This window comes from Chlorocebus sabaeus, chromosome 28 (genome assembly GCF_047675955.1).
Source record: "Chlorocebus sabaeus isolate Y175 chromosome 28, mChlSab1.0.hap1, whole genome shotgun sequence".
Taxonomy (NCBI): Eukaryota; Metazoa; Chordata; class Mammalia; order Primates; family Cercopithecidae; genus Chlorocebus; species Chlorocebus sabaeus.
Genome location: NC_132931.1, coordinates 19,783,816 through 19,810,265, shown reverse-complemented (window position 1 = coordinate 19,810,265; position 26,450 = coordinate 19,783,816). Strand labels below are relative to the sequence as shown.

The following is a 26,450-nucleotide window of genomic DNA, read 5'->3' as shown; positions in this document are numbered from 1 at the left end:
GTCTCAGTCCCTCGCTGTGGGGCTCTCTGTCTGCAGCCCCAGCCAGACCAGCGAAGCGGTGGACACGGCCAGGTCTTATTTTGGTGAAACTAGCCCCTCGGCTCCACAGATCTCTGTAACGTGCGTATGTGGGAAGACGGGAGGGGCACGGCAGCCCCACGTAGGAAGCAAGGTCTCCACAATCATGCGTCATGTTAAACCAGCTCCTCCTCTGGAGGCTAAGGGCCTCACGCAGTCAGCTACAGCCCAAGGTTCTGAGCCCCCCGTCTGGTCCAACACCAGGTGCTCTGTCCCTCTTCTCCTTCGCACAGGTGGTCACCCTGCCGGACGCTGCCCCTTTCCCCACTGTTCTCACCCACCGAGGCCAGGCCCTGCCACGATAAAAGGACCCTGGTTGGGGCCTGACGGAGTCGCCGGCCTTTCAGAGACACATGCTGAAATATTTGAATGACTGCAGCTAAATTGATTACGATGCCTTGGATTTGCTTCAAAATAATTCAGGAAGGGGGAAGGGGGTGGGACGGGCTCACAGGGACTTCTCAATGCTGTTTTCCATATTTTTATATATATATGCTTAAAACTTTCTATGGCAAAAAGTGAAAATAAACACAAATAGAAATCAAACCGAAAAGCTAAAAGATGACCTCATTCTAACCAGGCCAAGGTAACCTCCCCTCAAAACCCAGGCTCTGGAAGGACGTCTCACTCCTGCCCCCGGAAAGTGACGTCCTTGGCCCCAGAGCCTCTGCCGAGGCTGCCCGGTCTTTACCCCTCTGCCCAAGGGCACACGCGCAGGACGTCAACAGTATTTGTGGAATTAGCAAGGCAGCATACGGAGGTGGTTCCATCTCCAGGCCCCCGCCAGGTCCTCCTCCCACTGGGTCTTAACTCCCCGAGGGGTCACAACGCTTCAACACGTGAGGGGCCGTGTGCCTCTGCACCCAGGAAAGCGTGCACAAGCACACACCACGCTGCCTGTATAATTTTGGGAATGACAGGGGTCTACGAAGCCCACCCAAGTTCCTGGCATACAGACCCCTGCCCTGAGCTCGGGGTGGAACCCCGATGCTGCTGCTGCTCCTCACATGTGGATCTGGGACGTCGTGCTGGGCAACTGAGACCAGGTTTGCCTTCATGTTGTGAACAACTAGAAAAATGGACAAAATACACGCAGTAACTGTTCACAGACACTGGACCGTGATCTGAGGACAGAGAAACAAATGAGGTGAACCTCTGAGCACCCCTTGCTCTGCCCAGTGGTCTCTTCCAGGCTTGGCGCTGTGGGGTGCAGCTCAAGCTCAGCATGGTGGTCCCGCTGAGAGGAAGGGAGGATCTGTGGAGGGCAGAGCTGGGCACAGAAGGCTTCTGGCAACCTGGAGAAAGGTCTCGCTGAGCTGCTGAGTAACACGCTCTACGCACACAGCATGCAACTCCACAAGGCTGAGCCAAGCACACCAGGGAGCTGCCAGGGAACAACTCCAAAGGTCATACAGGCCCGGGGACAGGCACGTGCCGACCAGCCAGAGCAGGTGTTCTTGCTGAGCGCCCAGGGCATCGGCTACGAACCTCAGAAGGGTCATGTCTTAGTAGCAGCGTTCAACTAGCCCTGGAATAAAAGCAAATCCATACAAGCCCCGAGAGAGTGTGAAAACGGTTTTTGAAAGGATCAAGCTGACCTCAAAATAACTTAACTGCTTGCCAGAAAAAGCCGAATACTCTTCAAAGAAAAAACGAGGAAATCTGCACACTTTCATATACTCGACAACATAATATTAACAATGCCCATCACACAATCAAAAATTACTAAGCATGCAAAAAAAGGAAAATGTGGTCTACAGCTAGGAGAAAACTCGGCCAATAGAAATAAATCCAGAAACGATGAAATCAGCAGACAAGGACTTTACAACAGCAATTATAAATACAGCTGCAGAATTTACAGGAAAACATGAACACAATGAAGGGGATGGCTGCTAGCCCCCAGGATGGCCTTGAGCGACCCTGCTTCCTGGCAGTCACACCCTGGTGCTGTCTCCTCCCACATCATACCAAGGTTGGCCTACATGATCAACAGAAAACGGCAGAGCCAGGCATGGTGGTGTGCACCTGTAGTCCCAGCTACTCAGGAGGATCACTTGAGCCCAGGAGTTCAAGGCTGCGGTGAGCTATGACAGTGCTGCTGCATTCCAGCCTGAGTGACAGTGCAAGAATCTCAAAAAAAAAAAAAAAAAAAAAAAGGCAGATGTGATAGTATATCAATTCCAAGATTACATTATAAAAGGCGCTGTAGATTCCATCCTAGGCTGGCTCTGTCTGTCTCTTTCTAACTCATTCAGCACTCACTCTGGGGAAAGCCAGCTGCCATGCTGTGAGGATGCTCAAGCAGACCTACAGAGAGGCCCACATGGAGAGGAAGTGGAGTCTCCTGCCAAGGGCGACCTAAATGGATTTGGGCAGAACATCTGGCTCCTGTCAAGCCTTCAGCTTTGCAACCCAGGACAAAAGCCCCTAACTGCACCCTCTGACGAGAGCCTGAGCCAAAACCATCCAGCTAAAAACTGCTCTGGGTTCCTGGATTTCAAAAACTTCATGAGATAACAAATGCCTGTTTTAGGGTGTTGACTTCTGGAGAAATTTGTTATGTAGCAACAGACTACTAAAATGAAGGAGAAACCAAAGATGCCAATAAAAAAAAATAACCAAATGGACCTTTTAGACATGAAAAACAAACGAAATTTTAAAACTCCACTGCACAAAATCAATGGCAGATTAGACTCTCCAGGATAAAAGGTCAGTAAACTTAAAGACAGGAACAGAAACTATCCAAATGAAAGCACAGAAAAAAGATTGAGAGCCAAAAAACAAAAAGTACAAAGCTTTAGTAATTAGGATAATATTAGTGACTTAAAATATGTAAAACTGGAGTACTGGAAAAAGGGGAGGGGAACAGAAAAAATACTTAAAGAAGCAATGGCCAAAATTTCCCAAATCTGATTAACTGTAAATCCACAAATCCAAGGAGCTCAATGAACCGTAAGCAGGATAAATACAAAGAAAATCAGCTGGGGAGGGTGGTGCATATTATATACAAAGGACAAAGATAAGACTACTAGCAGACTTCTTGTCAGAAGCCATGCAAGCCAGAAAACAACGGAACATTCATAAGATGCTTAAAAAAAAAAGACTGTCAACACAGAATTCTATATCCAGTGAAAATATCTTTTAAAGATGACGATGAAATAAAGACATTTTTGGACAAAGAAAAGCCGAGAAAATGTGTTGGTAGCAGGACTACAATATAAGAAATGTTAAGGAAGTGCTTCCTGCAAAAGAAAAAAAAAATGCCAGATGGAAATCTGGATCAACAGAAAGGAAGGAAGAGTGCCAGAAGCAGTAAATACGTGAATACAGTTCATGTATTTAAATACGTGAATACACTTCAACAAGCATTTTTGAATCATTTTAACTTAGAAGATAATGTACTCTCTAAAGTGAAAGAATAATTTCACAAAAAAAATGTTGTGCAAAAATTACACAAAAAGAAAAAATGGAAAAATACTTTAAAAATACTATATGTTAACTAGTGTAAGATTATTTGAAAATAGACTGTGACATTAATCATGCATATTGTAAACTTAGAGCTGGGGTCATCAAACTCCAACCCATGGGCCAATTCTGGCCCACTGCCTGCTTTTGTAATAAAGTTTTACTGGCACACATCCGAGCTCATTATGTAACATGTACAATTGCTTCTGTGCTACAACAGCAGAGGTGTGACACAGACAGTATGGCTCCCAAAGCCTAACATATTTGATATCTGTTTCTTTACAGGAAAGGTTTACTGACCCTTGCTCTAGAGCAATAACTAAACCAAAATGGAAGAAAACCAAAGAGGTATGATTAATATGCCAATGTTGGAGAAAACATGGAATACCAAAAAACAGCCCAAAGAAGGCAAGAAAAATGAAAAAAAAAAAAAAAAGAAACAGAATATGCAAGACAAAAAGAAAACAAATGACAAGATGGCAGATTTAAACTTAACATCATAAAAATTATATTAAATATAAATGGCATAGATTATCAGGCCGGGTAAAAAAAGCAAGATTCAATTATATGTTATCTTCAAAAAATTCATTTAAAATATAAAGACACAAGTAGATTAAAAGATTAGAAATAGATATGATAGGTACATATAAATATTAAAATTGTAAGAAAGCAGGAGTGGCTATATTAATATTACTCAAGTCAGACTTCAGAACAAGAATATTTCAGGGATGAAGACAGACACTGCATAATTATAATTACAATTGCAAGTGACCAAGAAGATGTAACAATCTTAACTGTGTATGTACCCCAAAATAGGGATTAAAAATATAGGAAGCAAAACGTGATAGATCTGAAAGGAGAGAGAGAAAAAAAATCAATACAACTTAGAGTGATGAAGAAAAAAGAGATAATATGTATTGCCAAAATCAGAAATGGAAGAAGGGATGGCACTACAGATGCTACGGGTAATACAGGATAATAATGAATTATTATCAATGATTTTATGCCAATAAATTGGACAGTATACACAGAATGAGCAAAAACTCAAGAAGATAAAAATGATCAAAACTGACTCAAAAAACATCTGAGTAGTCCCATATCTATTAAATAAATTAAATTCATAATTTAAAAAGCTTTCTACAAAGAAAATGCCAAGCCCAGATGACCTCACTAGTGAATTCTATCAGATATTTAAGGAAGAAACATCTCACACAAATTCTTCCAGAAAAAAGAGGAGGAAACCCTTCCCAATTCATTTTTGAGGCTAGCATCATCCTGATACCAAGGCAAACAAACACATTACAAGAAAAACTAAACCACAGATGAATATTGCACAAGATCATAGATGCAAAAATTCTCACTAAAAATTAGGAAATTGAATCTAGCAATCATATAAAAAGGGACCCAGTGGGGTTTATCCTAGGAATGTAAGGTTGGTTTAACATTTTAAAAAATCAACCAGTATTACTTACAATATCAACAGAATAAGAAAGTTCATATGATCATCTCAATAGACATAAAAAAACTGACAAAATTCGACTCTTAGCAACTAGAACAAAAGGGAACTTTCTCAACCTGGTATATGATATCTATGAAAAACCCGTATTTAACAGCATACTAATGTCAACATACTGAATGCTTTCTCATTAGCATCAGAAACAAGGTGAAAATGTCCCCTCACCATTCTTATTCAGCATTGTGCTGAAATTCCTAGCCAGTACTGAAGGGCAAGATAAGGAAACATAAGGCATAAAAGTTGAAAAGGAAGACACAAAACTCTAACTTTATGCACATGATACAATGTCTATGTTGAAAACCCTAAAGAAACTACAAAAAATTTCTAGAACTAATAAGTAAATTCGGCAAGGTTACAGAATATGAGATCAATATATAAAAGTCAATTATTTCTATATATTAGGAATGAAACACTGGAAAATAAAAACTTTAAAGCACATTTACAAAAGCATGAAAACATGAACTAGTTAGAGCTAAGTATTTTAAAAATACACATAACCTGTATATTGGAAAATAAAAAACACTGCTGAGAGAGGGTAAAGACCTATATAAATAGAGAAATATACCATTTTCATGGATTGGAACACAATATCATTAGAATGTCAGTTCTTCCCGGCCAGGCACAGTGGCTCATGCCTGTATTACAGGTGGTTGGATTGCCTGAGATCAGGAATTTCGAGACCAGCCTTGCCAACATGGTGAAACCCCGTCTCTACTAAAAATACAAAAATTAGCTGGGTATGGTGGCAGGTGCCTGTAATCCTAGCTACTTGGGAGGCTGAGGCAGGAGAATCGCTTGAACCCCAGAGGCGGAGGTTGCAGTGAGCCGAGATCGCATCATTGCACTCCAGCCTGGGCGAGAAGAGTGAGACTTCGTCTCCAAAAAAAAAAAAAAAAAAAAGAATGCCAATTCTTCCCAAATTGATCTACAGATTGAATATAATCCAAATCAAAGTCCCAGTAGGCTTTTTTGTAGAAGTTGACAGGCAAATTCCAAAATTTATGTGGATCTAGAATAGCTATAATTTTGAAAAAGAACAAAATTGGATGACTTATGTTACTTGACTTTGAGACTTACTATAAAGCTGCAGTATTCAAGATAGTAGCACAAGATCACCTGAATGGAACAGAGAGTTCAGAAACAGAACCACACGTAAGGCGAACTGATTTTCAACAAAAGTACCAAGGTAATTCAATCAGGAAGGGATGGTCCTTTAAACAAGAGTTGCTGGAATAGGCCAACTAGGACTCGCCACAACTCCTACAGGAGTGACAGGTGAGAGCCAGACACACCTTCTGTATCCCCACAGTGGTCCTAATCAGCAGCCCTCAAACCTGGGCTGATGACATCCGTGTTTCCTGCGAGCCTGCCAACACCCGGGTTCCTGGATCCTACCTGCGGTGACCCAGGCTGGGCAGACGGGGCCACAGGCAGCTTTGGGAAGCCCCGCACCAGGTCATGACGTCTCTGCAGGGCCCCCAGAAGCCGAGGCTGTCCTGGTTAGGGGAGCTGGGGAACTGCTAGGACCTCCCCGCAAAGCCCAAACTTGAGGAAAGATGGAGCCTTGGGAGGAAGGGAGGCCAGTAGACACAGTGATGACAAAGGGCCATGGCCAGGCTGCCCCAAAGTCCTCCCCTCCTTGAGCAGGAGCTCCTGGCCTTTCCCTGCTCACTACAAACAGACTTCCTGCAGTCACAGCGGGCCCTCAATCTGGCAAATCCGCATGGGTCCCATCTCAGGGGCTCCACCCCAAACCCCAGAAGGATGCTCACATACAATCTTCACTGTCATTTCCAAAGCAAGAGGAAGTACAGTGTGGTCAGCAGAAAGCACCCGGCAACTGAGGGCAGGCAAGCTGCAGGGTGTCCTGGTCACTCACAGGACTCTGTGGAGGCAGGGATCTCACTGCTGATGGGGAGCCTGGGATCCAGAGAACAGATGGAACTGAGAGACAAGTGAGCTGGGAACAGCCCCATCTTCCTCCCTGCTCCCCGGCCAGGCCACAGCAGCCCCATGGTTCACCTCAGGAGGGGAGCCTGGAGCCTGGAGGGGAGCCTGGAGCCTGGAGGGGAGCCTGGAGGGGAGTCTGGAGCCTTAGGGGAGCCTGGAGGGGAGTCTGGAGGGGAACCTGGAGGGGAATCTGGAGGGGAGCCTGGAGGGGAACCTGGAGGGGAGTCTGGAGGGGAGCCTGGAGCCTGGAGGAGAGTCTGGGCTGCAGAGCTGAGCTGACAGAGGGCTCTCCAGGCGGGATGCCTAGTTCTTGGCTCGGATCCCGTCTAACTGCAGAACCTTAGGCAAACCAGGGCCCCGGTGTGCTGATCTCCGTAAGACGGAGACAGGAACTGTTCCGCCACATACATGGGGTTTCGTTAAGATCATGAGCCATGACCGAGTCCTCCCAGCTCTGTGGGCTCAGAATCACACCAGATGAGCCAAGTCTCATTCGCTGAAGTCTTATATGGCTGAAATAGACGCAAAACAACTCAAATATGGGTTTAAATGGTCACGCACTTGAATTAACCCATTTATGCCTAGTGTTCCGTTACTGGAACGTTAAGCTTGTGGGAGTTATTTATATCCTGCTGTTCAAGGTCATCGCCAAGGTCTGAGTTTTCACAAAAAAATTTGCAACCTCCAGCATAAATGGGTTAATAATTTATCCAATTAATTAATTTTATCCAAACTAATAATCAATCTACGAGGAACCTAAAGAAGTAGCCAGAGAAAGATTTGTGTCAACAGATGATTGCTAAGATACTTTGTTACAGAGCGAAAGATAAATCAACAGGTGAGTAAATACAAAGAGGAGTGGGCTAAACACCCTACAACAAGGAAATATTTTAAGTAAATTATGGCACAACCACGAAATAGCACATTATGCAACCATTAAATACCATCATCAAGGAAATATTTAATTGAGCATAAAATGCTCATGATACAGTATCAAAGGAACAGAGCAGGAAACAAAACGATCTGTCGCAGCCCTGATTTCACCAGGAAACAGACATGGAGATGTGGGGATGCAGAGGTGGCAGGAAGGCAGCAGACACAGCCCGAGGCTCGTGGTGCCCCCACCCAACTCTGGGTGATAGATGATGAGCCACTGGCATCTTCTCCTACATACTTCATTAAGCCATGAGGAATTCTCTATGCGGATATGAAGAATACTCTGATTTTGGTCAGCAGTCCTGTGTGGCCAGTGCCAGGGTAGAAGGTGATCTAAGCCACAGGCTTGCCCATGTCCTCGGGCCCCACAACTGGCGACCTCCCCTGCGCCATCTCTAAGGGACTGAGAATCACTCTGAGCCTCTACCTGCTTGAATCTGGTGGTGGGCAGACACCGTTCACCATGCACACCCATCAGCAAGGTCTGTGGCTGGGGCCAGGGCACGAGATGAGGAGGGGCAGCCTTGGGAGGGCAGAGCTCACCTTACTGCAAGTACCCCGCCCTGCCTGGATGCCCATGCCCCGGGATGCTTCAGGAGGTGAGTGTGCCGGGCAGAGGGCACCTGGGAGATGCCAGCACATGTGAACATAGCTGCTTGGACATCCTGAACCACAGCTGAAGCAATGAGATGGGACGTGAAGTCAGCATGTGTTGAAAGCAATTCCACTATCAATTCAGGGAACCCAGAGAGGCAAATTCAAATTAAACTGTCTGTGTAGACCTCACTGCTCCAGTGTGAGATGGGAAGGCTCCGGAAGAGCCTGTGAATGGCCTTGCCTGCCTGTCAGGGAGTGGGGGAAGGGGTGAGGGGCGGGCTGGCTGTGTTATTGACGTTGCTCTGGCTGGAGCCTCCCAGGGACTGCTGGGGTGGCCTTGTCAGTTAACCACTTCCTGGCAGCGCCACCCATGGCCACAGGGTCCTGCTCACGGCCCTTCCTCAGCCAGGCCTGGAGCGTGAGCACCTCTGAGGATGCCACACACCTGCACAGCGAGCAGGAAGGCTGCCAGGTGGGCATGACATGGGCTCTGGCCACTGCCCTGCCATGGGCCCGCTGCATGGCCCCGGGCACCCCTTCCCACTGCTGGGGTCCACACCCAGGCCTGCCCTCCATCACCAGGCAGCCGTGACTCTGATCCCGGGTCGGTGCTGAGGTGAGAAGACACTGGCAGTTTTGCTCCTTTAGAAATCTATGTAGAGAACTGAAGTCTTGAGAAACACCAAACCCTGTACCACAAACGACCCCAGGAACCAGCTCCTTAACACCAAAACTCATGTCACAAACGGCCCCAGAAACCAGCTCCTTAACACCAAAACTCATGTCACAAACGGCCCCAGAAACCAGCTCCTTAACACCAAAACTCATGTCACAAACGGCCCCAGAAACCAGCTCCTTAACACCAAAACTCATGTCACAAACGGCCCCAGAAACCAGCTCCTTAACACCAAAACTCATGTCACAAACGGCCCCAGAAACCAGCTCCTTAACACCAAAACTCATGTCACAAACGGCCCCAGAAACCAGCTCCTTAACACCAAACCTCCTGTCACAAACGGCCCCAGGAACCAGCTCCTTAACACCAAACCTCCTGTCACAAACAGCCCCAGGAACCAGCTCCATAACACCAAAACTCCTGTCACAAACGGCCCCAGGAACCCAAACCACCAAACTGTGAATCACAAATGTCCACCCCACCCCCCCATGAGCCTCTTAACACCGGAATCCTGATTCACAAATGATCCCTGGTATGTGGGAGCTCCTTAACGCCAAACCGTGAATCACAAATGGCCCGGGTATGAGCTTCCTTTTCAGAGGTAGCAGTCTTTTCTGAATGCCTGGGGCCATGAGTCATGGGGAGGGCTGCCCACGCCAGCAGGATGCCCATTTCCATGGGAATCAGCCCAGCTCCCCACTGGCTGCTGCCTGAAGGCCAAGCTCCAGTGGCCTGGAGACCCTCGCTCTGACTTCAACTTCAGCTTCAGCACCAGGGGACGGACAGCTCCCTGACCTCTGATGTCTCCGACCTCCTCAGGCACAATCCACACAAAACACTTCTGCCCTGCCCAGGGCAGCAGAGAGGGTGCCGTGGCCTGGGTCATGAGGCCCAAGGCCTGATTTCATGGAGGTCGAGGCAGAGGGTGCGGGTCCAGGCTCAGATGGCAGTCTGCGTGCCCCAGGCCGTATTAAAAGGAAGCCACCAGGTGTCTCCATTACCCAGACAGCTTCAAACCAGATACCAACTCCCAGCTCCGAGTTCCAGGACTCAACCGGAGGCAAGAGCCTTGAGTGAAGCTGAATCTGACCTGCAGGCAGGCCCTGACACATGGTCAGGCCGGGGAGCCTCCTGGATACCTGGGCTAGGAGAACCACGTGCAGCAGAAGGAAGCCTGGAGGAGGAGCCGCAGGCCCCGTGCTGCACAGCGTCAAAGCCAGCCAGGGACTCCTCTGCATCTGACTGCTCGATCCTCACAACCACACCAGGGCGAGCAGCTCATTCGAGAGCACGTGGCCAACAGGAGGCAGCACTGGGACTGAAAGCCAAGGTTGGCCCCTGGGCCAGTCTCCACTTGGGGCAGGGCCAGTAGCCAGGAGGGAGGCAGCTGAGGCATGTGTGGTGTTTGGTGGCACAGCCCTGCTCGCAGCTGCCCTGGCCGAAGAGACATGGCCACCCACCCTCACACCTGGGCGCCCAAGAGCACGTCCCTGGCCACCCACCCATGGACCCCTGGTCATCCACCGGTACACCCCTAGCCACCCACCCACACGTCCGGGCACCCACCAGCTCCCCTGCCTCTGGCTTGGGAAGCCTCCAGCTGAGTCCCAGGCCTCGATGTTCTCAAGGAGCAATGTTGTGACAGGGGCCTAGCTGGGATTCCCCACTGCGTGGAGGCCCTGAGACTGTCCTGCTGACCTTCCCTCGGCCCGAACTCCCATTGCATCTTCCTGCTTCTCAGCCCAATCACTGCCGAACTTCATTTCCATTCCAAAATGTCACCAGGCCTAAGAGACGACCCAGAGTGGCCTGGTGAGACAGCCTGAGAGGGGCTGGGCAGCAGGGGAGTTGTCTGAGTGGGTGGAGGAGGACCCCTGGTCTGACGTGGGAGGACTGTGTGGAGCAGACCACACCTGCACCCTGGGGCCCCCAAGCCAGGCCTCCTGTCTGGTGTTTCACAGGTCAGAGCCCTGGGAGCAGCCTAAGCCACAGCAGGGAGGGCACAGCACCCTCAGACACAGACGGGGCAGGCCGTGGGGCAAGGGGGCAGCGGGCAATCTGCAGTGTGGAGCAGCTGCTCTGGGACAGTGTGGTGGAGTACACCCCTCATGTCACCCTCTGGGAACAGGCAGAGGTCATCTCAGCTTTAGAATTGGGGATCACTGGGCACGAAATTACCTGTGTTGGTCAAAACCCATACATGTGCATGGTGAGCACACTTCAACAACCTAAGTACTTACTCATCACCACTGGACCCAAGGCAGGGGCCCAGGAGCAGAGGCCACATGGCGGAGTCACAGTAGGACGGGGGAAGAGAAAGGACCTCGCTGCTCCAGCTTCAGAGATGGCTCCAGGTCCCTGCACGGACGTCCCCACACACGGACACTGCTTTCAAGGAACCAGTCTCAGGAACCACTCCCTGCCCAGAGCTCCGAGAAGGGCTGCCTCTCACGTGCCCCCTGCCCACACCACAGTGTCCCTCTCTCAGGTCCTTTGTTCTCAGTCTATCCCCAAAAACCTGTGTCCCAGCTCTGCCTGGAGAAAGATGGAGAGGGCTTCATGAGGGCTTTGAAGCTCAAATGCACAGCAGTGAGCACCAGGCGGAGGCTGGTACACTCAGACAGGAGAGAAGTCCAGGGGGCTGGGCTGCAGGGGTGTGGGGGCCACAGGGGTGCGGTCGGGAGGGCAGATTCCAGGTCAGTGTGTGATATGCGGAGCTGTCCCACCGTGGGCCACTGCAGCTCCTGCTTCCTAACCGGCCCTGCAGGGTGCGGGCTCCCGAATGCCCGGCCTTCAACCCCCTAATTCCACCCACCGATGGCTAAGAGCCGTTGCCATGACAACCCCAAGGTGCCCACTCACCTGGCCCCCCCGCGGCTCTGGCTGCTGCTCTGTGCAGCGGGGGCAGATCCCCGAGGGTTCGGCAGCCCAGTGCCCAGAGCCTCTCCCTGTCTTGGCCCTTCCAGTCCTGTCTCTCTCCCTCCAGCCTGGCTCCTGGATCGAGTGGGCCCACTCCTCAGCAGAGGAATGAGGGAGATGGAACAGGGCAGGCAGATACCCCAGCAGGAACCCCCGCCCGGCATCTCTGGCCCCAGACCTGGGGGCCGCATGCCTGGCTTCCCATTCTATGCCCCCAGCGGCAGCTCTGCTTCCTTTTCCTCCATGAGGTCCTACTGCCTCCACCCCAGGATTGCCCCACCTGGGCCCTCACCAGCCCTCATCCGCAGATCAGGGCAGCCTCATCCCAGCAACCTGCAGAGACCCGTGGGCATGTTTACCTTCCCGTCAGCCCAGGAGTGCTGTGAGGGCCAGGTGCACTTCTGGGCGCCTGGCGGCAAGCTCTGGGTCTGGAACAGCATAGGGCTAGTCACTGTCTAAGAAGGCTTGTCCTCTGGGGGGTAAGTGCCCCTCCCGGAGCCTGGAGTCCTGAGTCCTGATCTGTGCAAGATCAGTGCACGGGAGATGGGGGGCTGCCAGATGTGCCTGCTTATTCACAAGCCTGCTTCAGAAGGAAAGAACAGGGCAGTTACCAAGGTCATGTCTACACCCACGGGCAGCAAAGCGGATGCTTCATCTGAGCGGGATAAATCCTGCACAAATCTCAGCCTGTGTCAGCACGCCCCAGCTGGACAGCAGGTCCTCGATTCACGGGTCGACACCTCTGCACAGGCTCGGTGACAAGAATGGGCAGCTGAGTGGGAGAGCCCGGTGGCACAGGTGGGAGAGGGCCCGTCTGGGGCTTGCACACCACACTGTGTCTGCAAACAGGCGTGTGGGCGTGTGTGGGTTCTTTGCTCTCAACACTTCCAGGGCAGCAGGGGTCAGCAGAACCCTGGGCCAGCCTGGTGGAAAGAAGGGTCTGGACCTGGGCCTGGGACCTGGGTGACCTTGGGCAGGCCCTGCTCTGCTGGTGTCAGCCATGGCCGGGCACACGGCACTGTGTGCAAACAGGCAGAGACCTCCTGCAGGGCTGGGGCAGCAGCTGAGGAGTGCACACAGGTCTGTGGCCCTGGTCCTGCACCCTTCCTGGCCCGGGCCAGCAGCTCCCTGGGGCCAGCTGGGGTGTGGAGCCAGACTCCAGAAGATGGTGCCAGGAGCTGTTTGTCTCACACAGTCCTGCCCCACAGGTCCCTGGTGAGAAGGCTTCAGGGCTGTCAGTGACCGCATAGCAGAGGTGGGGAGGACGGGAAGGAGACGCCACATCTCTCCTTTCTAACATGGCAGTTTGCATACTGTGTGTCTTCACAGCCCTTGAAACACTCACTTGGGCTGGGGGGACTCTGGCTGGGCCCACACTGCCCGACTCAGTTTCTCTCCCTGCCCCTGGATCCAGATCATGGAAGCAGGTGTCACGTGGGATGCCCGGGAGAGACAGAGGCCAACCATGAGCATGTGTGTGCACGTGTGCATGTATGTGGCTGCCTGTGCATGTGTGAGCATGTATGCATGTGAGTGGCTGTGCATGCGTGCATGTGTGAGCATGCACGTGTGTGGTATGTGGCTGCCCATGCATGTGTGTGAGCATGCGTGCATGTGGGTGGCTGTGCATGTGTGCATGTGCATGCATGTGTGTGGTGTGTGGCTGCCTGCACGTGTGTGAACATGCATGTGTATGGGTGGCTGCGCATGTGTGGGCATATGTGTGCATGTATGTGGTGCATAGCTGCCTGTACATACGTGTGTGAGCATGCGTGCATGTGGGTGGCTGTGCATGCGTGGGCCTGTGTTTGTGTCCATGTGTCAGTGGTATCGTGCGTGAGGCCGGTGCGAGGTCCGGGCCTAGGACAGGAGAGGTTGACCTGCTCCTCCTGCAACCACCCTGCAGTTCTCACTGATGAGCCCCGAAAGTTTCCGCAATGCCCTCGCTGACCTGCAGCTCCTTGTGGCCTGAAGTCGGCAGACAGTGGCTGGGATCCACTCAGGGCCATGTGGCAGGCATACAGGGTCCCCAGCGTGCCTGGCACTTGCAGACATACTGGTCTAGGGCACTGTCACCGCGACCCTCAGGCAGATGCAATGATCCAGGCCCACATAAAGGAAGACAAGGCTTGAGAAGGTGAAGTCATGTGTCCAGGTCCTGGGGCTGGCAGAGGCAGGTGACAACCACACCAAGGCAGCTCTGGCCTGGATCCCGTCCCTCCCACCCCCTGATGGGGGCTGACCAGCAGCCAAAGACACTGCCAAAGACCACCCCCATTCAGCAAACACTTGTGCAAGGCCGCAATGCTGGAGAGGCTGGGGGATGGCGTGGTTGGTGTGCCCAGAAAAAGTGGCATCCTCATGCCACTCTGGAGGCATGAGTCCCTCAGGAGGACTCTGCCCGCTCTGGACCCCAGGCCAGGCTCAGCCCAGGGGCTCCACAGCAGCCCGGCCACACATCCCGAGCCTGGTCAGGGCCAAGCCTGGACGGGTGGTTCCGACAACGCTCTCCCTGGGTGGAGTTGCCCCTGCACCATCTCTGACGTTCCCTGTAGCGCAAGGAGACGCTTCACGGAAGTCACAGGCTCAGCCACGCAGCCTCCGCAGGCTCACCCAGCCAGGCCCTCGGAGCGATACGCATCTTCCCCCTGGGCTGACTCACGCAGGGCCTGGGTCGTGTGCCCCCTGCAGGCTCCAGGTGCTGGCAGGACGCCTGCTGCTGTCAGCTGAGCCTGCCATGTTTGTGGCTCAGCCCTTCCTCACTTTCTGAGCCAGCACGGTGGCTCCAGGTCCAGCTAATTCCTTCCCCTCACTCCACCCAGGCAGAGGCCCAGCCACCCACGAGACTCCAGAGCTCAGAGCTGGGGGGTCTGCTGCCACAGCTCGTCAGGGGCCACAGCAACAGCTGGGCTCTGCGCCCCAGGCTGGCGATGTCCTGAAGGCCGCCCATCCCCAGGGCTGGGAAGGCAGCTGGGAGGTGGAGCTGCCTCCACTCTCAAGACACACAGGACCTGGGCCTTCCTGGCCCCTCTCTATGGTAGGAATGGAGAATCGTCTCCTGGGAGGGGCACATATCCCTGGGAGGGTCTCGCCCCTGGACCACACACTCTATCTGGTGTGGGTATGGTGGGTACATATCCCCGGGAGGGTCTCACCCCTGGACCACGCACTCTGGCTGGTGTGGGTATGGTGGGCTCGGATCCCCGGGAGGGTCTTGCCCCTGGATCACACACTCTATCTGGTATGGGTATGGTGGGTACATATCCCCGAGAGGTTCTCACCCCTGGACCATGCACTCTGGCTGGTGTGGGTATGGTGGGTACATATCCCCGGGAGGGTCTCACCCCGGACCACGCACTCTGTCTGGTGTGGGTATGGTGGGCTCAGATCCCTGAGAGGGTCTCACCCCTGGACCACGTGCTGTGGTGTGGGTACTGTTGGTTTGTTCCTGACAAGTCTCATATTGAAATGGGATCCCCAGTGTTGGAGGTGTGGCCTACAGGGAGGAGGTGTCTGGGTCATGGGGTAACAGGCCTCACCCACGGCCTGGTACTGCCTTTGAGGAAACTAGTGAGGTCTCTTTGTTCCCATGAGAGCTGGTTAGAAGGAGCCTGGCACCCCACCCCCTTGGCCTCCTGCCATGTGATCTCTGCCCACGTGGGCAGTTCTTCCTCTCCTGCCATGAGTGGACGCAGCCTGAGACCCTCACCAGATGTACACATACTTTTGAACTTTGCAGCCACCAGAATTGTCAGCCAAATACACTCCTTTTTTCTAGAAACCACCCAGCCTCAGATATTCCTTTATAGCAACGGAACGGGCAAAGACACCAGGCAAGCCCATCCTGCCAGTTTCCACGGAGGCCCAGTGCTGTGCCGGCCACCGCAGGTGTGTGGAGTAAAGGAGGAGGGAGACACGAGGAAGGAGGGAACCCTGAAACACCGAGGCCACCTGTGCTGTTTTATCAGCTTGCCGTCACTCAGCACCTGAGAAGTGGGCTCACAGGCCCCACTTTGTACTTGGGGAGCTGAGGCCAGAAGTCATTTCCCAGGGCCAACCTGCAGCCCTAGAGGTGTCTGCACCCTGCCGGGCGCCCACGTTCTCATTTTTCCTGGGGATGTGCACAGCCTTCCCGTCTGGGAGTTCTGCAGTCCATGCAACAGTGAGAATGTGGGACCCCGGCGGGATCAGACACCAACAGCGGGCTCTGTGTGGGACTGTGGAGGGATCAGACAGACAGCAGCCAGCCCTGTGCGGGACCCTGGCGGGATAAGCAGACGCCAGCAGCGGGCTCTGGGCAACCTCCCCCCTACCCCGCCTCCTAACCTCCCCCAGCTGAGGTCTGGCAGGTGCCGCAATGATGAGCAGGAGGAAAGAAGGGTGCACAGAGGCACCATCCCGGGCCAACACAAAGATGAGGGGCGCGGGGCTATTTCTGCTTCCCAGGAAGGCTGCTGTACAAAAACATTTTTCTATAGCCGTACACCGTGCTTGTGCTCTAAGCTAAGTGTTACACAAAAACATTTTTTAAAGGCTGGGCACGGTGGCTCAGGCCTGTAATCCCAGTACTTTGGGAGGCCGAGGCAGGAGGATCACGAGGTCAGGAGATTGAGACCATCCTGGCCAACATGGTGAAACCTCGTCTCTACTAAAAGTACAAAAAAATTAGCTAGGTGTGGTGGCACATGCCTGTAATCCCACATAAGCGGGGGGCTGAGGCAGGAGAATCGCTTGAACTTGGGAGGCAGAAGTTGCAGTGAGCCAAGATCACGCAACGGCACTCCAGCCTGGTGAAAGAGCATGCTAGCCTCCATCCCTAAATACATACATACATACATATATACATACATACATACAATTTAAAAGTTTGTAAACTCAAAAAGTTACAGTAAACTTTATTATTATTGTTATTATTATTATTAGAGATGGGATCTCACTCTGTCACCCAGGCTAGAGTGCGGTGGTGCGATCATAGTTCACCGCAGTCTCTAACTTCTGGGGCTCAAGCAACTCTCCCGCCTCAGCCTCTGGGGTAGCTGGGACTATCGGCAGACGCCACCACGCCTGGCTAAGTCTTAAATATTTTGTAGACACGGGGTCTTGCTATGTTGCCAAGGCTGGTCTTGAACTCCTGGGCTCAAGAGATCCCCCCACTTCAGCCTCCCCAAATGCTAGGATTACAGGCATGGGCCACTGTGCCCAGCCATTCATTTATCATTGAAGAAAGAAAAGCAGTTTTAAGAATTGAGTGTAGCCTAAGTGGTACAGCGACTATAAAGTCTCCAGTTATGCACAGTAATGTCCGAGGCCTTCACACTCACTCACCACCATTCACCGGCTCGCCCAGAGCACCCGCCAGCCCTGTGAGCTCCGTTCACTGTGATGCAGGTACACCACCCTCCACCCTTCATGTCTACAGCACCTTCTCCATATTTAGACATGTGCAGACACGCAGATGCTTAGCACTGTGCCACGGCGGCCTACTGCCTTCAGCACGGTCGTGAGCTGCACACTTTTGCAGCTTGGCAGCAGCACGCTAGGCTGTACAGCCCAGGGGTACAAGAGGCCGTGTGGCCCAGGGGTGCGGGAGGCTGCACAGCCCAGGCTTGTGTAAGTCACTCTACGAAGTTCCCACAGAGACAACACTGCCCAACAGCACATTCCTCAGCGTGCATCCCTGTCATTGGGCGAAGTGAGACTGTATTAGACTTACATGTACACACACAGGTGAGCGCTGAGTATCCCCTACTGGAAATGCTTGGGACCAAGTGTCTGGGATCCCCGGTTTTTCCGGCTGTTAGAATATCTGTATTACGTGCCTACTGGCTGAGTAAGCATCTCATGCAAATATTCATCCCTAATCTGAAAATCCGGTATCGGAAACGCTCCATTAAGCATTTCCTTTGAGCGACAGATCCACAATCAAAAAGCTGTGGATTTTGGAACATTTCCGATTTCAGGTTTTCGAAGCGGGGAGGCTGGACCTGTGTACCTTTCCCTCTCATCCATACAACACACCCGGCAGGTCGACATCGCCACAGACCTGCTGTGCTCAACGGTGAAGTCACACACGGTGGTGGTGCTGGGTTTGCACAGTTCTGCCATCTGTGCCATCCACACCTCTGGCCCTGACGCCCACCCTGCAGGCCTCTGAGCCGGGGAAGGCCCCAGGCAGCAAGGAACGAGGAGCCTGCTGGAACCAGTGTGTCTCCCGGACCCCAGAAGTTCACAGTTTTGCCCCAAACTACATTTGCTCTGTGCCCCTGGCCTGGTCAATCCACTTCTTACCATCAATTTTCTCACTCTCGTAACAGGAGGCTTCCTTCCCTGGGTCTTGAGACGAGGGGAAAAGGGAGGTGGGGAGAATTCCGTGAGAACCACTGGGAGGAGTGCAGCCAGGATGGAGGGACCAGGAGCTGAGCCTCCCTCCCTCCAGGCCCAGGCAGGGTATGGCCTTCAGAACGTTCTAGGGACTCTGGAATCTCTGTCTTCTCTCAGGAGGGAGAGGAGCAGAGGCAGCAGGTTCCCGCTGGGAAGAGCTGGAGCTGAGATTTGCCTGCGTTTCCCCCAAACGGCAGCCCGGGCAGGCAGCTCCCTCCACCCATGCGGCAACAAGAGGCTCGGTCCTGGCTGGGACGGGAAGCCCTGTTCTCCTCGGCGAAGCGGCGGGGGACGGTGTGGCAAACCCTCAATTATCCCAGCACACATCTGTGGAACCCGCTCGACTGGAAACAGGCTTGGCTATTTCTAACTCCGTCTGCAGCCCCCTTTCTGCCCGAAGAATCATTTGGGGGAAAATCAGATAAAATGAATGACGTGGCCAGGAGGCTGGGGTTTGGCGAGATCTCTCAGGGACACAGGAGCCACGGATGCCCGCCCCTAGGTGGGGTAGGGTGAGGCAGGGGGGCCTATCTCCCTGCTCTCCCTGCCCTCCCACACTGGCCTCTGCCCTCCATGGCCCTATCTCAGGAGGGCAGCTTGGGGCAGACCATCCTGGGCAGCTTGGGCCAGACCCTTCTGGGTGCACCTCGTGATGCTCAGTGCCCTGGGGGTGCCTTTCTGAAGCCAGGAGACCAGGGTCAGGGCCCCCAGGGAGCACCCAGACCACGTTCCTCATGAGATGGGGAAACTGACTCTCACGGGAGCGCAGTGGCCTTGCCAAGGCTGCACACCCGGGTCAGGAGCTGGTCAGGACAAGGTGACTCCAGAGTGTCTCTTCTCTCTCCTCTGGACAGTGGAGACTGGGGCCACCGCTGCATGGCCCCGACGAGTCAGTGACCATCTGCAGGCAGAGGTGCCCACATGAGCCCTGGCCCTACAGGTTGGCTGCTGTTTGCTGTTTATCTCTTCCCTTTTTCCCCCCTGAAACCTGTTTTTCTGTCTGTCTGGCAGAGCCCTAGAGCGCCCTCTCCATAAGCCAGGCCCTGAGCTGGGGGTGTGGGGCAGCCGTGAACAGCACGAGTGCCTCTTCTGTCACCAAGCTTGGTGTCCTGGGTACAAAGGAGGCAGGAATGACAGGTGGATGGGGCAGGACCGACGCTGGTCTCGTGGTCAGAGCTCCTGCCAGAGGACACGGCAGCTCTTGGCACCCAAGGGGGAGGATTTCTCAGGAGGCCGATGGCCTCGCCCAGTGAAGGGCAGCTCGGAGGACTCGGGAAGTAGGCTCACAGGGAGTCTTTGAAAGCTCCAGCGTTGCAGGTCGTCCAGAGGGTCTGCAGGGACCAGGACGCCGAGCGAGGGCCAGCAGAGCTATCCTGTGGCTCTGGGGATGGCAGGCAGGGTTGTAGGATCACAGCTCTGGGAGAAGCACGGGTGCACCATGGGCTGGAGCTGAACCAGCCAACAGGGATCCCGGTGCAACATGACCGCTCTACGGGTCACACTTATGAGACTCGCCTCCTACAGCCTGTGAAGTGAGCCGCAGTTACTTCCACTCAACAGGTGAGGGGACTGAGACTCGGGGAGGTGAGGCTGTGTGCCCAGTGTCAGCCCTCATGAACATGCTCTAGAGGCTCAGATTCTTCCAGCAGGAGATCCTTCCACGTCAATCAGATGGGGCGCAGGAAGGTCTGGGAGGCCCCAGCCCTCCAAAGGGGGAGGGGGCGAGTGGGGTGCTGGCCACAGCTGCCAGCAGGGCATGTGGGCTGGGCAGGACAGAGTCTGGAGTGGAAGGAGTGGAGAGGGAGGAGGAAAAGCAGGAGGAGAGGGTGGGGGTTGGGTGAGGCCAGGGGAAAGAGGCTGTGAAAGGAAGCCTGGGAGAGAAATGGAGCAAGAAGCATCTTTAAAAACCAGGCACCCAGCAGTGGGGGAGAAACACAAGAGGGGCACGCTTAGGCCCCCTGGGGACCCTCAAGGGACAACTAACCCAACAGAATAAAACTTCTGGCAGAGTTGCCTGTCAGGAAAAGCACAAGGTGGCAGGTGTTCTAGGAGGGGAGCCAGCAGAAGAAGGGGTCCCACGTCTGAGGAACCCAGGAGGGCTTCCTGGAGAAGGCGTCTACAAGCGAGCTGGGCCCAGGTGAAGAGGACGGAGCCAGTGGGCCTTGGTGCTGGGGTTCCAGGGAGAAACGCAGGCACAAGTTGGCAGCTTCTGCCTGTGGGGACTTCACTGCTCAGAAATGGAAATGATGGACCAAGGTGGGGTCTCGGCAACCATGACGGTGTGCCAGGAACATGGCCCCACTTACTCCTGTGGGTCAGACGTAACTGTGCCTGCTTTACAGACGAGGCAGAGACCCAGCTGGCACCCCACTGGCAACAGCTGTGCTTGGGCACCAGCCCACACGCTCACCTCAGTCAGCCCTCTGCCTGGGTTGCCCAGAGATCCCCCTGCCAGGCCCACCCCAGGGCTCTCAGCCCTGCCTGCAAACACCAACTTGTAAAGCCCTTCCATCCTTTTCTTAATCTCCCCGATCCTGTGAGCTTCAAGCATGAAAACAGAGTGCATGTCATACACGGGGAAAGCGGGTCAGCTGAAAGCAACCTCATTCCCTGACACTGTCCAACCGTGCGAGCCCCCAGGACAGGGCCCAGAGCAGGCATGGTGGGCAGCCGGGAGGGTGGGGAGCAGGGCCACTGTGGGCACCAGGCCTTGCTGGTGGAGCGCTGGGCCAGTGGCCCATCTGTCTTTCCGGAGGCGGCTGCCTCAGCTCCGTGCCTCCTGACCCAGCACAGCCAGCCCTCACAGGGCCTGCAAAGACATATTCACACAGGCCTTGGGCCAGGACAGGCTGTGGTCCAGAAAGGCAGGTCAGGCCAGGCCTGCCACTGGAAAGAAGGGACAGCAAGGGCTGCAGGATGGGCAGTGAGGGGGTGGCCTGGGAGGGCGCCAAGGCTCCAGATCACAAGGGTCTAGGAAGGGAGGCGGGACACCTGGCAAGAGCTGCAGGGGCCAGGCCAGATCCCTGAAGGAGCTGCGGCTCCTCAGGGCAAGCCAGGCCTCCTGTACGCTGTGTGTCCTTCAGGCCTGGGGCGAGCTGGCCAGCTCCTGGGCTCTCTGCTGCCTGCCTCCTCCTCCTGGGGCCCCCTTCCTGCCTCTCCCTGACCTCAGGAGCCTGGGGGCTAAGAGGGCTCCAAGGCAGGGAGGACGGCAGGGGTTCCCGTACAGGCCACGGGGGCTGAAGGTCCGGCCACTGGCAAGCTGAGGCCGGCCCAAGCCTTCTGCTCTCAACATCCTGCCACGGCCGGGGTCCGGGCGGGCGGGATGAGCGCCGAGGGAGCTGAGATGCCGGCTCAAGCAGGGAGAGCGGCAGGGCCCGTGCTCGAGGGTATGACGGGGATGGACCTGGTGTCCAGCAAACCTGAGGACACCGGGCAGGGGTGTGCTTCAGAAGCCCACACGGGGCTGACAGGGGCCAAGGAACTTCTTGCTAACGGGGTTTTTTAAAAGTAACACAGGAGCACACACAATGGAACCCCAGGATCCTGAGTTCCCAGGTGTAAAGGAACATGCCTACATACGTGCCTATGTATAGAACACCAAAAGGAAACAGCAAAGCGGGACGGCGGCTGCCTTTCGCGGGAGGATGACGACTGGCTTGCTTCCCTCTTTGGAATTTTCGACTCTCTAAATAGAAAACACTGTGGAGGGCGCCCCAAGGTTCCGCTGGAGTTGGTCCTCCTAAGATCATTGCTTCAACTACAGCCCACGCAGGGATCCGGGGAAACGCCGCCTCTTAATTTGTAAATGTTGATGTAACAAGTGATGTGTTAAATGATGACGGTTCGTGATACGCCTTTATTAATACTAATCATTTTCAAAACCCATGGAATTTCTATAATGCATTAAACACCTCTGTGAATTATTCAAAGTATACAGAATTATACAAAAGTGAAGAAGTACATTTCTGATAGCTTATTTAAAGACTTGGTGTGTTTTTATTATTCAAAGGTTTGAGACTTTCACGCGTGTAGAAATGGATGAATGTGATCTGAGAAGCAGGAAATCCAGAAGGAGCGCAGAGCAAGCCCGGTGCAGGGCCCCAGAGCGGCGCAGGCTGTGAAGACAGGCGGGTTGTGCGGGAGGAGGAGGAACCGCCGGGCTAAGGCTGAATCAGACAGGCAGCGACTCGCTGGTGTGAGAGGCTGGCGGACATGTGTAGGCCGCGCTGGGTACAGCTTTTGTACAAATCAAAGTTGGTTTTCGGTTCTATGAAGACGCGCAGAGGCTGCAGACTGCAGGCGGTTTAGACGCCCGTTCCAGACCACAGCAGTCCCAGGTGGGGCCCGTCTCTGCCTGTCCTGATCTCCCACAGCCACCGCCCCCCCCAACCTTCCCGAAGCAGCCACATGCCAAGACGGGGCCACAATGCCACGCCAGGCCGACGGCACCATCTTCACAAACGGGAGGTTAGCTCACTGGGGCAGTGATGAACAAGCCGTTGTCACCCTGGGTTTCCAGCTGCTGGAGGTCCACGTGGGGCCACCGCCACCCTCAGGGTCAACATGTAACACCTCGATTTCTGCTACCAGACCCTGCTCACCCGAGGACTCTTCATGTCCACAACGGTGGACCCAGTCCTGCTGTACCAGCAAACCAGAAGAGCGCCTGCTGGCTCACAGGACGAGGGTGTGGAGATGCGGCCGGCTCCCGGCTCTCCTTTCCTCTTCTAGTCTGTCTACCTCGCCTTGCGCTGGCCTCTGGCTGCTGTCCCGCCGCGCAGCCTAGCGGCTTGGAAGGCGCCCCTGCCCCGGCCCCACATGGACTTCAGTCCTCCCCAGGCGCTGCTGCCGCTGAACACACTGACACGCCTGTGGCCACGGCCCTTATGGAACGAAGCCCAAGTTGCGACAGACAGAGGCCGAGAAAGTCGGGGGAGCGGCCCAGGGCCTTCCACACCCAGAGGGTCCAGGGCTGCAAAGCCACATAGGGTTGGCCCAAGGCTGAGAAGCCTCAGGGGGTGAAGCCTCAGGAGGTGAAGCCTCAGGACAGCCCAGTGAACCTCCTTCCCGCCTGGCCCTCCACACCATCCCCTTCGCAGAGCTGCTCCTTTGCCGAGGGCTATGGTCGGATCTCCCCATGGGAGGAGACAGACAGCCAGAGAGCAGTCGCACACAGGACCCACCTTGAAGATGAGGCAGTCGCCCGGGTGCTCGGCATACAGCGAGGTCAGCCGGTACTGGTTCTCCGTGGTGATGTCGATCTGGTAGCCGGTGAGCGTGTAGCAGGCCTTGCGGAACTCCTGGATCTTGGTCTGGAAAACCTCCTTGAGCCGCTGGTTCTTCAGCTCGGCGCTCTCCACCTGCTTCTTCAGCTCTGCGGGAGGGAGGGAAGGAGACAGTGAGTGCAGCACCAGGCCGGAAGGGTGGGGAACCAGGAGTGGCCGGGGCAGGGAGGAGGCTGAGTGCAGGCGGGAGTGGCGGCTGCCCAGGGACACAGGAGGCAGCCTCCATTGGCACGCATGAGAGAACGAGAGTGAGGGGTGAGCTGATAAAGGCTGATCCTCTGGTGGTGGTGATAATAAAGTTACTGCATTCAGAACGGTAACTCTGAGAGCCAGACTACGAGCAGCCCAGGCCCCTCCACAGGGACCAGCCCTCAGCCGGCAGAATGACAACACCTGGACCCAACTGGTCACTGCCAGGAAGCCACAGGATCAGGCATGACTCGGGCGCACCTGCCCCAACGCTCCAGCGACTTAGGTGAGAACCTGCAGAGTAGCTGCTGCTGAGGATGTGGGTCCCAAAGTGAAGGCCTGGGCTGCCACACCACCCAGTGATCCTGACCATCTGTTCCCAGGCTGCTGCCTGGGTCCTTTCTGGGGTTGGACGCCTTCTCCGCAGGAGCCAGCACCGGGAAACAGGGAGGCAGGCAGGAAGCCACCTGGACATTCCGGATCCTATTGCCCCGGGGCTTTACCTGCCAGCCACCTCTGAGGCCAGGTCACTCGTGAGACGAGAGCCGGCACCCCAGGCCCACTGTCCCCAACAGGGCTCTAAGTGACCATTCAGGGTACAGTCCCGCACCCCGCCCCCGCCCCCCGCCGCCAGGGTTTACGGTTGCTTGGGGAGGAACTGCTGAGCAGAGCCATCAGGAGGATAACAGCGATTATCATGAATCTCTCACCCGAAAGGCCTTCCAAGTAATTAAACCTCGATTTATCCCCACCGTTAATTATTAGGACTGGCTCCACTTAGATGCACACAGAGCCATCCCCTAGGCCGGGTGCTTCCCAGCAGGGCTGTCTGGAGCTGGGGCTGGGGAGCCCTCCAGGGGCTGGGACCACTCCAGGCAGGGCCGGGAGCCACTGGACCCTATCCTGCAGGTCACAAGAACTGGGCCAGCTGCCAGCCTCCCTCCACTATGACAAGGGACTGAGTCACAGGACTGGTGCAGGCAGCCACATCCAGGCACAGGATGGTCAGATCCCTGGCGGGGCGGAGAAAGAGGACATGAAAGTCAACCACAGCCACAAGGCTGGAGAGAACAAGGGTTCCAACCCCAGGCAGTGCCCGGGGGAAGGCTGGTCCTGAGTTAGAGATGAGTCTGAAGGCCCCAGGATGGGGGTGGGGTCCCCCACAGCCCGCTCTGGGGGAGTGTGAGGAAAGGTACTCGTGTGAGTGCCTGCTGGCCAGGCCACAGCGAGTGAGAGGGGCTGCCGGGGAGTTTGTGCACAGCGGCCAGAAGAGGCTCTGATGGGCCAGTTTAAGGCAGACGATGCAGTCCAGGTTGCTTCCTGGAGATGATCAGGGACAGGGGAGCCAAGTGCAAACGAGAAGCCCTCAAGTCTTCAGAGGAAGATGGAGAATGCGGGAGGGGCCGCGGGTCCAGCTCGGCTCTGCCTCCCCGATCTGTGACCCCGAACCTACCCCTTTACCCCATCTCCCAGGTCCTCTGTCTGCAACACAGACACAGGCAGGGAGCTGCCTTCAGACGCGGCGAGCCAGATCACGCACTGGAGGCCACTGCCGAGAGTGCAGGGCCGCTGGGCACCCCTGACGGCGTGAGCTCAGTCGAGCAGCCCGTTCCGTGTGCAAATGCACTCACCGCCTGGCTGTGACAGCTACGAACACGATCCAATCCCCAGTCCACACACGAGGACACTCAGGCTCACAGAGATTCGCCGCTTGGCTGCAAGAGCAAGGGCGGCGCCTGCCATGGGCTCTGGAAGGAGCAGCAGTGCAGGGCCCATGTTAGTGGCATCCGGATGTCAGGGACTGGGAGGAGACGGGGCCTGTACCACCGCGGGCCTGTCAGCGGAGGCGCCCTGGTGTCCGTCCACCTGTGGGATGGCAGCCTCGGCACTGATTCGGCCCTTGCCCCGACCTGGCCTCCTCCCTCCGTCACCAGCAAAGACAGCCCTGGGGGATGCTGTTATTCCACAGCCCCGCCCCTCTGGCGGGAGGAGGCCTGGGGCCCTTGATGAATCAGGCGACGAAATCTGAAGGTTAATTGGCAGCTCTGACCCCAATATTCTTCCCTGCATCCCTCGGCTGACCCTCCCGAAGACGGGGCCGTCGGTAGCAGGAGTTCCCACGTGCGGAAGGAAGAATGCAGAGACCACGTTTCAGAGGCCATATTTCACCCTCACACGGCCCATGCTGCCTTTGATAGATCTCAGACGTCCGAAGGGAAGAATTAGATTTTGGTAATAAATGCAGCCTGACCTTGGAGGAGGAAAGAACCCTGGTTTCCGACAGACCTCACAGCCGCCTGTGCCGCTCACAGACCTCTGGGAGCTCCGGGGCTCCGGGCTGCACGGCCCACCCATGGCAGGTTGGCATGAGGTCCCAGGGTGAGGAAGGTGGTGTGTGGGGCCCCCTCTCAGAGGCGAGACCACCACCCATGCGGCTGGGAGCAGCGGGGGCCGCCGC

General features: G+C 54.8%; 1 protein-coding gene across 11 annotated transcripts in view; it reads right to left on the bottom strand.

Moving 5' to 3' along the window:
- Window positions 1–26,450, bottom strand: part of MAD1L1 (mitotic arrest deficient 1 like 1) — a 423,430-nt gene that overhangs the window by 59,185 nt on the left and 337,795 nt on the right. For all 11 annotated transcript variants that reach the window (XM_008018861.3, XM_037995244.2, XM_073012878.1 and 8 more), the window contains one exon: window positions 23,702–23,892. In XM_008018861.3, the coding sequence (XP_008017052.2) occupies window positions 23,702–23,892 (191 nt within the window). The remainder of the gene's footprint in view (window positions 1–23,701; window positions 23,893–26,450) is intronic.